Source organism: Microcaecilia unicolor, chromosome 6 (genome assembly GCF_901765095.1).
Source record: "Microcaecilia unicolor chromosome 6, aMicUni1.1, whole genome shotgun sequence".
Taxonomy (NCBI): Eukaryota; Metazoa; Chordata; class Amphibia; order Gymnophiona; family Siphonopidae; genus Microcaecilia; species Microcaecilia unicolor.
This window is the reverse complement of record NC_044036.1, coordinates 163,569,045-163,582,371: the sequence shown is the minus strand read 5'-3', so window position 1 is coordinate 163,582,371 and position 13,327 is coordinate 163,569,045. Positions and strand designations below refer to the sequence as shown.

General features: G+C 39.8%; 1 protein-coding gene across 1 annotated transcript in view; it reads right to left on the bottom strand.

Moving 5' to 3' along the window:
• PHF2 (PHD finger protein 2) overlaps nt 1–13,327 on the bottom strand; it is a 289,360-nt gene that overhangs the window by 109,402 nt on the left and 166,631 nt on the right. The window contains exons 11-13 of the mRNA XM_030206771.1: nt 10,980–11,069; nt 9,354–9,713; nt 7,111–7,230 (exon numbers count right to left, since the gene is read on the bottom strand). Coding sequence (XP_030062631.1) covers nt 7,111–7,230; nt 9,354–9,713; nt 10,980–11,069 — 570 coding nt within the window. The remainder of the gene's footprint in view (nt 1–7,110; nt 7,231–9,353; nt 9,714–10,979; nt 11,070–13,327) is intronic.

Below are 13,327 nucleotides of genomic sequence, written 5' to 3'. Positions count from 1 at the left end.
ACTGAGTGACCGTACCAGCTGAATACTGCACCCATAAAATATGACAGAAAATAGTTTGGGTTTTTTTTTAAAAAACATCTTTCACCACTAGAGGGAGTTCACAATAACAGAGCTCGGTTCTATTATTTTAGACGGTCTTTCATGAGAAGGATCAGTGGTGACAAGTGTGGTACAAAACAAATAAAACAGCTGCTAATTAATGTTCCAGACATATTAGGCACAACTCTATAAATCATAAAGGAGAAAAAAAGATTTCAGACAAAGTCGCTTAAATATTGCAAAAGAATTATCACATTAGTTGGATAATCATTCATAGGTTAAAAAAAAAAAAAAAAAACTTCTTTTGCCAAATTCATATAATTACTAATGCTCCTGTTTACTAAACTGCACTAGCGGCTGTCCCGGTGCTAATGCCAACAGAGCCCAATGGGGGACTCTGCTGGCATTAGCGCCAGGACAGCTGCTAGCGTGGCTTAGTAAACAGACCGCTAAAGTTTTATATATATATATATATATATATATACATATATACACATACATACATATATATATATATATATATATATGATTCCAGACATTTTTTTATTTGCATTTCAAATTTACAATACAGTTATGATCTTTGACAAGAAATTTAAATTAATAAAAACAAAAGAAATGTATCATATACATTCAAAAGAAGAAAATAAAACAAACACAGTCCACATTAAACCTGGGAGATCCAAAAGCAGTAAATCCATGGAAAGATGGATTTTTCTTTAAGAAAAACAGAAGTAGAAGCAATACTTAAGAAAAACCCCTCCCTCATTTTCACTAAACCTGCATACACACAGTAATCCTGGACAATCAACCAACTGGGGGAGTCTGACAAAGGTTATCCCCTTTCCTTCAAGAAAAAAATCTCAATTGAGAAGATTCATAGAAAATAAATTGAACATTCTGATATACAATACAACATTTACAGGGAAATCTGAGTTGGGCAAAAAGCTCCTAATCCAATAACAGAGGCACATGGAACTCCAAAAACTTCTTCCGTCTAGATTGTGTCCATTTAGAGACATCAAGAAACACCTGCACTTTCTCACCCAAGAATGAAGTATCAAGAGTCTTGAAATATAATCTCAAAACTGAGTCCCTGTCTTGATGGAAAACAAAGGATACTAATAAAGTAACCCTAGTAATCACAATCTCTGAGTCAGATGACTCCAATATATCAGCGATATTTAAATCCAAAGGAACTGGGGATGATCTAGTTCAATGGAGCCTTTCATTTCACCAAAAGAAGGCTCCTTTAGGAACACTACTTTTACATGTTTAATCTTCTGTGAAACAAAAAATCTTTAAGTCCGTGATTTTCATGTCTAGCCCCAGTGAATATATGAATAACTTGAAACAGCCCTTCACCCACTTTTTATCACCATCTACAACCAGGTGTCCCAACGTCCTGTCTCCCGCTTCTCCACTCCTTTGCCTTGTGTTTCATGTGCAACAACAAAAAAATAAGATCTATTACACCAATAAAAATTAAAAAAAGAAATACACTGGTATATTGATGGAAAAATACAGGAAATACACAAAATGATATCAAAAATAAGATGGAAAAGACCTCATAAAGACCATTGTCAACGATACTGAGGCTCAAGTTTAAATGTAGCCACTCAACATTGAACTCGGTCAGAACATAATCATAGGTCTAAAAACCTCCAAAAATTGTTTTTCAAAAATATCAAAACTTTAATTGTCATCTATAAAGTCTACCAAACATATAACAAAAATGAAAATCGCACTTAACTTTGGACGCTGACTTCACTATATATGAGGTTAACAGCACCATCCAATCTTCAAAAGATGTCAGTTGTGCTCACTGTGCAGTGCTCCGATTCTTTCGTAAAAATTGGCTAAAGTCCTGACGGGGACCTGTTTCGCCGACTGCTTCTTCTGAAGACCTTGCCAAAAATTAACTAGTGCTGTCCACAGGTTGACAATGGTCTTTATGAGGTCTTTTCCTCCTTATTTTTGATATGGTTTTGTATATTTCCTGTATTTTTCCCATCAATACACCAGTGTATATCTTAAATTGTGTTTTATGTGCACCACTTTGCTGTATGCAAACACTACCCCCCCCCCCAATTCTATAAAATTGCGTACATAATTTTACACTTAGTACACAAAGTTGCTCATACGTGTTATAGAATAGTGTCAGCTACACACATAATTTAATAATTAGCTGCTAATTGGCATTAACAACCAGTAATTGGCTATGATTTGTTAGTGATCTCTAATTGGCCCTAATTGGGAGATACATGTGTAACTGCCTTTAATCAGGATTCTACAAATTGTGCACCCAAAATCCATAGCACGCAACTGTAAGGGGTGTGGACCTTAGACAGGCATGGGTGAGTCTGGGCCATTCCTAAAATTTACATGCATCTCAAGAAGAGCCATGTTGGCATTTGAGGTCAATGCCAATTTGAGCTACAAGAGGATAAAACACCCCAAAACTTTAAAAAACCAAAGTCAAAATAAATGCACGAGTAATAGATAGCCAGCGGAGTGTGTAAAGACTCAGGAAAATATAATCAAATCAAGAATAACCCCTAATTAGCCACACAACCACATTCTTTGCTAGCTGCAAATGTCTTGACAGACCCCACTGGCAATGCTGAAAATACAGAATTGCAATTGACGAAAACAGGCAATATTATAGCTTTAAGAACGACACAAAAATCAGTGAAAGCAAATAGGGGTTTAAACATCCACAATAAACGTGGCATACAGAATACAGTGATTACAAGTTTTAAATCTGGGACTTCGTTATCAGCTGCCTATCCCAAACTACTCCCACATACGTAACCTCGGAATGAAGGGGAATTACAAAATTCATAAACCTTAATTCAGAAAAGTAAAGCAGGCAGTAAAGATTTCAAAAAGAGCAGTGCCTCTGTTTTACGTAGATTAATAACTGGGCTACTTGATGTAAGCTGAGCAGAAACTACAGGCATATGAGACACTGTGCTAGGACATGTCACCTCCGGGGTATACCATTTTCAGGGGGCAGCATTTCTTTAGTATTGTTTTGATAGTCTCGCCCACTACTAAAATTAGACCAATGGTCTGTAGTTGGCCACCTAACTCTTCTTCCAACTTGTGTGGCTCTCCTCTAGGGAGCCCCCCCCCCCCCCCCCCCCACACCTCAGCCCCAAACTTTCAAGTGCAAGCTGAATAGAGCTGTGAGGGATGCAGTCTGCACCTCCCGGGGCTCTGGCCCTGTAACCTTAATCATTCTCATTTGAGGAAGTACATCAAGAAAATAGGTTTCTGATCATTTCAGTTTTACTAATGCCTGTAGATATCAAGATACAAAACTTAATTTAAGATTCCTGCCTTCTGCTGCTTTTCTTCATAGCAAATCTCATTTTCTCCCTTTATCTTGCTTGCCCCCCCTTTGTTTTTTGCCCTCTCCTTGTATATCTAAAGAAAGTTTTCCTTCCTCCTTTATCAACTGAGCAATTTTCTCCTCCAGTTTGGCCCTTTGCTTGTACCACCCTCCCTGCCTCCCTTAGGGGTCCTTTTACTAAGGTGCACTGAAAAATGGCCTGTGGTAGTGTAGACGTGTGTTTTGGGCGCGCACAAAATTATATTTTAGCGCACCTACAAAAAATGCTTTTTTTTTTTTTTGCTGAAAATGGACATGCGACAAAATGAAAATTGCTATGCGTCCATTTTGCGTCTGAGAACGTACCGCAAGCCATTGACCTAGCGGTAAGGTAACCGGGCGGTTATGGTCTATATTGCGTCAAATGCCGCTTGACGCGCGTAGCTGCTCCACGCCAGAAAATGAAAAACTTTTTTCAGACAATGTAGCAGATGCGCACCAAAATTGGAATCACCGCAAGGGCCATGTGGTACCTGGGCAGTAACTCCAATTTGGCGCATGTTGGGTGCGCGTAGTCACCTACGCAGCTTAGTAAAAGGGCTCCTTAGTTTTTCCTGTGGGAGTGGTCCACTCCTCCTTTACCTATCAGGGGTGGTTGTACTTCTACTACCTTTTTACAGAATCATAATCCATCTCTTTTACCTTCTCCCTTTAAAAAAAACAATCTTACAGAAATCTTTTACCTTCTGAATAATGACCAAAGTTTTTCTGTTCCCTTCAGATCTCTAAATCCTGACAAAGCTTCCTCGACCTAATTTAATCTTAAGATTCAATGTAGATAACAGCATCAATAAAAATGCACAATAAAGTGAAATTCAAAAAGATCCTATATAATAAAACTCACCCTCAACGTTCTGAAGACAGTAACGTCACTGTCACTTCCTTCTAGAACAGTTCGTAAGACCATGGTGGTGAAGCCACTGAAATCGCCCAGGCTAGGGGCCCCGCCCTCGTGTCAAACGTCATGACGTCGAGGGCGGAGCAATGGCGTTCGGTGCATCCAAGAGGTGCGGAATGCGGAGCAATGCCGATGCCGTCAGAACGACGAAGGGGTCCGTAGGTAGGTAGGGAGGGAGGGAGAAGGGGGCGACGAAGGGATCGGTAGGTAGGGAGAGAGGGAGAAGGGGGGGTTGGGGAGGAAAACCTTGCTAGTGCCCATTTCATTTGCTCCTGAAACGGGCCTGTTTTCCTAGTTAATAATAATTATTCAGGAAAACGTGATCAAATACCTCTGAATAAACTAAACAAATATCCTTCTGGTAAATTTTCAGGACTGGGCCTCATAGGAGAAGAGCTACACACACAATTTGAACCACACACACAAACAACCTGATTTTCAAACATGAGAGATGCTGTCTAGGGATATGCATTCATTAACGTGTTTTAGGGCCGAGGTAAAAAGTGGCCTGTGCTAATGTGAGCACATCTTTTTGGCATGTGCTGGGCCACTTTTTACTGCAGCTGGGGAAAAGGCCATTTTTTTAATGGGCTGGGAAATAGGTGTGAGCAAAAATTAAAACTAGCACTTATATCTATTTATGGCCTGAGCCCTTACTGCCAGCCTCTGACCTACTGGTAAAGGATCATGTGCTACCTGCGCGGTAACCACGCAGTGAGCGCCAACACGGACAAGCTGCCAATTACTGCTTCACAAATAAAAATAAAAAGGGAATAAAATCGGTAATGAAGAAAAGCGAGAACCACAGAGGGGAGCCGTGCTACAAATATTCATATAATAAAGAGAGGGGGATAGGAGTATGGGAAGTAAATTAAACCCTAAGAAGAAACAAAAGGGAGAGAGTGACAGTAACGGATGACACACAAGTGAGATACCATCCAGGGCCACAAACTGGGCACCGTGGCTAAAAGTCAGGGGAGGACAAGAAAATTTATCATTCAGCAGTGGCAAATGCCTTAGAGGGTCTTTTACAAAGGCATGGTAGCATTTTTAGAGGTGCCCATAGGAATATATAGGTGTCTCTAGTGTTTAGTGTAAACTTATTTTTAGCATGTGCTAAAAACGCTAGCGTGCCTTTGTAAAAGGGGAAAGGGAAGGGAAATGGGACTTGATATACCACCTTTCTGAGGTTTTTGCAACTACATTCAAAGTGGGTTTACATATATTCAGGTACTTATTTTGTACCAGGGGCAATGGAGGGTTAAGTGACTTGCCCAGAGTCACAAGGAGCTGCAGTGGGAATCGAACTCAGTTCCCCAGGATCAAAGTCCACTGCACTAACCACTAGGCTACTCCTCCACTCCTTGCCCACTTAGTGAAGTAATACAATTTTACAGCCACCTTGAAATTGTTAATTGATTGCATGTCCAATTGATTTGCGTGCACAACAAAAATATTTTAAAAACAAAATGTCTGAACAAGTAAAAAAAAAAAAAAAAAGAGGTCTAAAAAGGGAGAAAAAAATTGAAAGATCTGAAGGCGAATGTAAAATATTTTGCCTGTGTATATCCCTAATGCTGACTTTGATGATAGCATTATCATTCAGCTAAATTTATGCTTAAAACCTTGATCGTTGTAGAATTGGCCCAAAGGTAACTGTTCAAAAGATGAAAGTTATGTGCATAAATTTTTAACAAGCTGCAAAAGGCTGCTTTTTGCACAAGTAAAATGCATGACTGGAATGGAATTACACAAAGATTTAAACTTCTCAAAATCCACAGTGAGCATTCAGAGCCGAGTTACAGGTTCAACTCCTAGAGCCCCTTCAGTAGATGCATATACCAATTTCTCGATAAGAGTCCTGGTGCTCAGTTGTTTTTTTTTAATCTGTATTTTTTTGAATATTCAAACATACTTCTGGAGGCTCCTACTGAACAGAAGTGGTAGGTAAAAGTATGGTCAATGAAAGCCCAGCAGCTCAATTCTACAACACTTTAGCCAAATTTGAACAGATATGGCAACCTTTGATAGACTTTCAGTCAACATGAAGCACCACAATTTTGGTCCCTCAAGGTAGACCAGAAATTGAAACAGTATCCCTCATTCATTCATAGATTAATGAAGGATCTTCTCATTTTTTATTAAATCACTTTTGGGACTTACACTCCATATCTATATGTTTGACTTGAACAAACAGGTCAATATTTAAAACAGAAGTTATCTTTTAGTGATCACGACCCCATGATCGCACCAAATAAAATTGTGTGACATCCCCCCCCCCCCCCCCCCCCCCCCCCCCCGAGAGATGTTGAGTAATGTCTGTGGCTAGTCTACCCAAGTCAAAACCACAAAAGCAGGTTTTGTGACCCCATTTAGGGTCCAAACCCACAGTTTGGAAGCACTGATTTAGGATTTATAAAATTAACTTCTGATGTTACCTGTACATTTCTTACTTTTAACCTTTCTATCCAAACAAATGGATAACTTTCGACTGGACATCTATTCAGATAAAAGGGGTGCAAAGAGCAGTCTAGGTGCAGACCAAAACATTAGCTGGGTAACGCTGATCTGCACTATGTTGATTTCAGCTGCAGATATAGCAGGGCTAAGATATCCCATGATTTTCAGATCCGGTTTTCTTGAACTCAATATAACATTGCTTTAAAATATTTTTTGTCTTATTGCGATCTGTCCTGGGAGCTTTTGGAAGGTCAGGATATAAAACACCAGATCTGACAGAACAATGCTGCCCTCTTGTTCTCAGTCTACTCTACATTACCTTATATTTCCACTTGGCTTCCGTTTTCATCTTATTTTGTTCCCGTACTTCAAACTTCTCCACATCATTCTGCTTGGCAACAATCTCCTTATTAGGAGGGTTTATCACGGTCTTCGAATTCTGTAAGAACAGAATACATCCTAACAGCAAGAATGGACTAGATTAACAATTTCCATGTAATAGGTGTCCCTATTTGTTGGCTTCCAGAAACTGAATCTATTCACAATGGATCGGAGTCAGGTTATTCCCAAGAAAAACTATCTGCCACTGTTTCCTTAGTGAAATCAGAAAAAACAGGGGATAATAATAAACTGTAATTAGAAGGAAATAAAATCACAAAATTGTTATCAAAGAAGATCCCCTACACAGATACTGAAGCAATCAAATATAATAAGAAAAAAGGGTTTTTTAAGTGCTCATCGTTAGTGATAGGAATAACAGGACCAACGGTGTCAGAAGAAACCTCTCATTTTTAGTTATTGCACTGAACCATTACAAATCATTCAAAACAATTTTTAAACGGAAAAACTTCAAAAAAGAAAAAAACACAGTTGTAGTGGAGACATCCAAAGTGCACTAAATTTTCAATGAAACCATTTCAAATAGAGAAGATGTTTAACAGAACAACACTCATCTGGACTGACGGTTTGAATGCAAAATCATAAATATTCAAAATGTGAAGTATCAGGTCCTTGACTTGGATCCTGCTTTGAAAAACTGCCTCATCCACATCAAAGTGCACAGTTCAAACACTTATCACAGAAAATGTCTTTCTTCTCATGGCTCACAAGTCCAGTTTATAACTGTAGTTCTCAATAGCAACAGAAACACCTCAATAACCAATGGGCTAATGGCGTGATTTAAGGAAAAAACTTTTTCTATTGGTGCAAAGTGAAACAAAAACCCTGCAGACATAAAATAGTAACATCTACCTAACCTTTTAACCATAGTATCACAGAAATAGACAAGGTCAAACAAGGCCTGGACCTCATGGAAAACTGGGCTACAATCTTCAAATTCAAACTGAAGAGAGACAAAACCAAATTCCTGGTACTATCCAGCCTGCACAACCCCACATGACAACAAAAATTTACAATCAACCATCAAACATACCAAATCGAAATACAACTAAAAATATTGGAGAATCATTCTTGAAAAGAATCTATCCCTAGACAATCAAGTATCAGAAGTCACATCAAAATGCTTCAGCACCCTATGGAAACTGAGAAGGATTAGAGACTACTTTCCTAGATAATCATTCCAACAAATACTACAATCGATGTCCTGTCTAAACTAGATTATTGTAATGCAGCATACGCAGGATGCAAAGAAAAAACAATAAAATCGCTCCAATCCATCCAAAACACAGCAGCAAGACTGATAATTAAAAAAACAAAATACGAAAGAGCAACCCCACTGCTTGAACGGCCAATCAAGGCAAGACTATTCTTCAAAATTAGCACCCTTATCTACAAAATACTGTTTGGAATGTCTCCTGAATACATGCTAAATCTGATCGTATTATCTCCAAGAAATGCAAGCCCAGAAACCACAGGCTACCTACTTCTCCACCTACCCAACTGCAGAAATATAATTTACAAAACCATGTACATGGCCAGATTCAGCTATCTGGGCTCCAAATGATGGAACTCAAAGCCCAAGGCCACAAGAAGAATATCAGATTATCTACAGTTCAGAATAGAACTGAAGACCTACGTTTCCAAAAAATTCTACAACTAAAGACATAAGCCAAAGATGGCCTACACCACTTTCTAACTGAAAACTTCACCTAACTTTCTAACTGAAAAACACAACTGTAACTTCACCTAAATGTAAATTGTAAGCCACTTTGAACCGAAACTTGTTGTTGAAAAATAGTGGGATACAAGAATGCATAAATAAACATGGGATTTTTACCACACTGGCTAATTTTAATGCATAGTAGCTGCTATCATGGGTCTGTGCTAACGGCAATCACATGGTAAAACCTGCATTAGCTGCAGCTTGGTAAAACAGTTTTTTACTTATTTGTACATTCTAGCCCACCCAATCACCATGGTTCTAGGCAGGGAACTAAAACTATTTACATTAAAACAAATAGCACATACAAAACACTATAAATGCATCATAATAAAATATCACATCATAAGAATATTAATACTACCATCTGCATCATAAACTAAATGCAGTGAAAGAACAGTCATGGATAAAAAAGTATGGCATAGCAAGAGATCTCTACCAACCTTGACCTTTTTTGGCGTTTCCACTTTTGTCAAAGCCTCTTTTGTATGTGCTTCCAAAAGGTCAAGATCTGGAATGGAAGGCGGAACACTTTCCTTCAGTTTCTTTCCTTTTTTCTTTCCCCCTTCCTTGACCTTTGGGATTTTAGGGGGTTTGGGCTCCTTGGGGGGTTTGGGAATTTTGGGAACTTTAGGTGGTTTGGGAGGCTTCAAGGTCTTCAAAGTTTTTATCTTTTTCTTCTGGACTTTTTCCAGTGGAGGGGTTTCTGGTAGGGGCGTTAGCACCTCTTCTTTCTCCACTGCATGGATCTCTTCCATGTTTATGCTGGCACTCAGTTCTGTTTTGTTGATTTTAGATGCATTCTGGATTTCAAAGAAAATGAAAAAATGCATTCAAGCCCAGTTGTCATGAAGGAAGCCATTTTCAAATTGACCATACTGCTGCAAAAGGCCTTGGGGAATTCTTACCCACGATCTCTGCTCAAATTTCCAAAGTGAAAGTACACACATGCTTTTACTTTGAAAATTGCCTAAGGTCTTGGTCCATTCTTGCGACCAAGCCTCAAAAAGGTGCCCGAACTGACCAGATGACCACCGGAGGGAATCGGGGATGACCTCCCCTTACTCCCCCAGTGGTCACCAACCCCCTCCCACCCTAAAAAAAAAACGTAAAAAATGTTTTTTGCCAGCCTCTAATGTCATACCCAGCTCCATGACAGCAGTATGCGGGTCCCTGGAGCAGTTTTAGTGGGTGCAGTGCAGTTCAGCAAGGCGGACCCAGGCCCATCCCCCCCCCCCCCCCCCCACCTGTTACACTTGTGGTGGTAAATGTAAGCCCTCCAAAAACCAACCGAAACCCACTGTACCTACATGTAGGTGCCCCCTTCACCCCTTAGGGCTATGGTAGTAGTGTACAGTTGTGGGAGTGGGTTTTGGAGGGGGGGGGTTGGGGGGCTCAGCACACAAGGTAAGGGAGCTATGCACCTGGGAGCAATTTGTAAAGTCCACTGCAGTGCCCCCTAGGGTGCCCGGTTGGTGTCCTGGCATGTCAAGGGGACCAGTGCACTACGAATTCTGGCTCCTCCCACAACCAAAGGGCTTGGATTTGGTCGTTTTTGAGATGTGTGTCCTCTGTTTCCATTATGGCTGAAAACCGGGGATGACCATCTCAACATTTAGGTCGACCATCTCTAAGGTCGACCTAAATGTTGAGATTTGGGCTCCCCGACCGTATTATCGAAACAAAAGATGGCCGCCCATCTTGTTTCAATAATACGGGTTTCCTCGCCCCTTTGCGGAGCCGTCCTGTGAGGACGCCCTCATGAAAACTGGGGTGCCCCGTTCAATTATGCCCCTCCACGTGTTTCTATGAATGACTGTATTGTCCCTCACTCCTCATTATTAATAGTTGTACCATTACAGAAATAAACAAATGCATTTCTTTCAACATCTGAATAAGGGCTCCTCAGGGTCTCAAAGCCTTAGATCTTCTCCTGTGTGCATCTTTCATTGGCCCATAAGAAGTATCACAGCCTGCAAAGAATCTAGTTTCCTTGGGATCCAGTCCAGCTTCCAGAACTCCGCATGGCAGAGTTTAATGCTAACAAACAGTTGTATGAAAACACCAACCTCTGTTATCCGAATCTCTTTGGCAAGATCTTTGATCAGTTGTGATGGCCTGAAATGTTCCGGAAGTTCATCTTCATGCTCTATTAAAGCCTGAAAGAAAACCAACAACAAAAGCCAAAATAAACCTTTTAACTAGTCTTCCTTATCATCACTTTTTCAATACAGCCAGAATGTTACCTTTTTCCATCCTAGGCTGAATATTTTGTGAATTATGTACATACTAAGGGAGACTTATGGGCTTGATTTTATAATAGAATGTCTGTGCGAGAGGTCCAAAAAAGCAAATAATTGGAGTCTAATTTATAACCCAGAGGTGCATCGTGCTCAGACTGAATAAGCTTAAAGGCAGGACACACTTCTGGTGGACCATTGGAGAATAGCTGCCCGTTCTGCCACTGATTTTCGCTGGTGTATTATTGTGTAAAACTCTTTCTTTCCTTTGGAAAGGAATTGTGTACAATCTTTAATTTATACAGAACAATACTGGATACATTGTTTACAATGCCTTCCCCCGGTGGGTTTGAATAATTGTATTGAATGGCAGGCACTTCAGTAATTGGATAGGTAGTAGATGAGGGGGTTGGTGAACTGGAGTAATGTGATTGAATTTTGATTGGATTCTTTTAAACTAAAGGTTTGTATAAAATGCTGGGAGCCATCTTTGTTCTTTTAGTCCCCATAAGAAAGCATAGGGGTGTATGTAAATGGCTGAGAGGTTTTAACTCTGTATGTATGTGTGTGTATATATATGGAAGGCATTGAGATTCTGTATTTAAGGGGATTTAGAATTATATTGTTAAGTTAATGTACTTGTACTTTTCTAATGAGTGCTTTTTATAATGCACAATGAACGAGTGCATAATCTACAGATTAAAGACCCCACAGACTCTGATGGAGTGATCAGACAGTTGGACAGGGAGAGAGCAGTAGGTATGGTGTACTTACAGTTTAGCAAGGCCTTTGACATTGTTCCGCAAAGGTGCTTTGATATGGGCTCTGTGATTGGGTTAGAAACTGGTTAAGTGGAAAGCAGCAAAGGGTGACGGCAAATGGCATTCACTCTGAGAATAAGGACGTTACCAGTGGTGTGCTGAAGGGATTGGTTCACGGTCTGGTTCTTTTAAACATTTTTGTCAGTGATACTGCAGAAAGGATGTCAGGTAAGGCTTCCCTTTTTGCAGAAGCAAAATCTGTAATAGGGTACATGTAAAGTAAGGAATGGATTGGATAACATGAGGGGAAATCTAGGAAAGACTAAAGAATGTGGCAGCATGCATTTGGGCTGCAAAACCCCAAGGAAATAACAGCAAGACATCTATCCTGTGAAACTCAGAGATGTGAAAAATATTACTCAGAGGCCCAGTTCCCACAGACAAAAGTCAAATAGCTACTCCACATCAGCTTAACATCATTTGGGGTTTATGGGGGAAGGAGGTAAGTTTTGCAGCTGAGTTTAATAATCCAGAAGGCTGAATATACCCGGATGCTTGGAAGACACTTTTGAAAAACTTTTATACAGGGGGAACCCAGGTTTTACCAGCATAAAAGGTTGTGTGAAAATCTTTCCAACTAAAACCATTCCCATGATGGGTTACGTGCCTCATCAGTTTTAAAGAACAGAAGTGAGTGTTGTCTGGAGCAAACAGCCCTTGCCAGTATGCACATTTCAGAGTACATTTTTAAAAAGCTTTTTCACAGCAAAAAATTTATTATTTTTTTTTAATAGCCCAGCAGATTCATCCTCTGTTGGGATTCCCATTTATTTAGAAACAGCCTCTCTTTGGTTATGGTGACTTCAACCTTCATTCACAATTATCCAAAGGCTCTCTAATTTTCATATTCCCCTCACTCTCTCAGCCTGCTCATTGCAGAATGAAGTTTTCCAAATACCTATATGCACTTATAAATTTCCCACCACCTAAAAGTATGCATGTGAAATCAGTGGGAGGGCAATTTTCAAAGCATTATACCTGTGTAAATCAGATATCTGAAAATTGCCTCCTTGCATGTGACCATCTCTTGGAAAAGGTGAGTAAAGTCACTAGAAACAAAAAAAATGAGATTTTAATGAATTCCTGTTAGTGCAAACAATTTGTAATATAGCAGGCAAAACTCCATCCTTTTATGTGGAAAAAAAAAAAAAAGTTACCGAAGTTCAAATATGTAACTTCTGCAGACTGCTTAAGAACATGACATGAAAAATCAGCCAATCTCAATATTTTGGATCTGAGTCTTTAGTCACCTTTTCCCAGAGATGGTCGCACACATGGATGAAAGTACAAAAGAGTGCATGCTTCTACCTGAATCGTGGGGGGAGGGGGGGGGGGGTTCTTTGAGAAGGGCACATC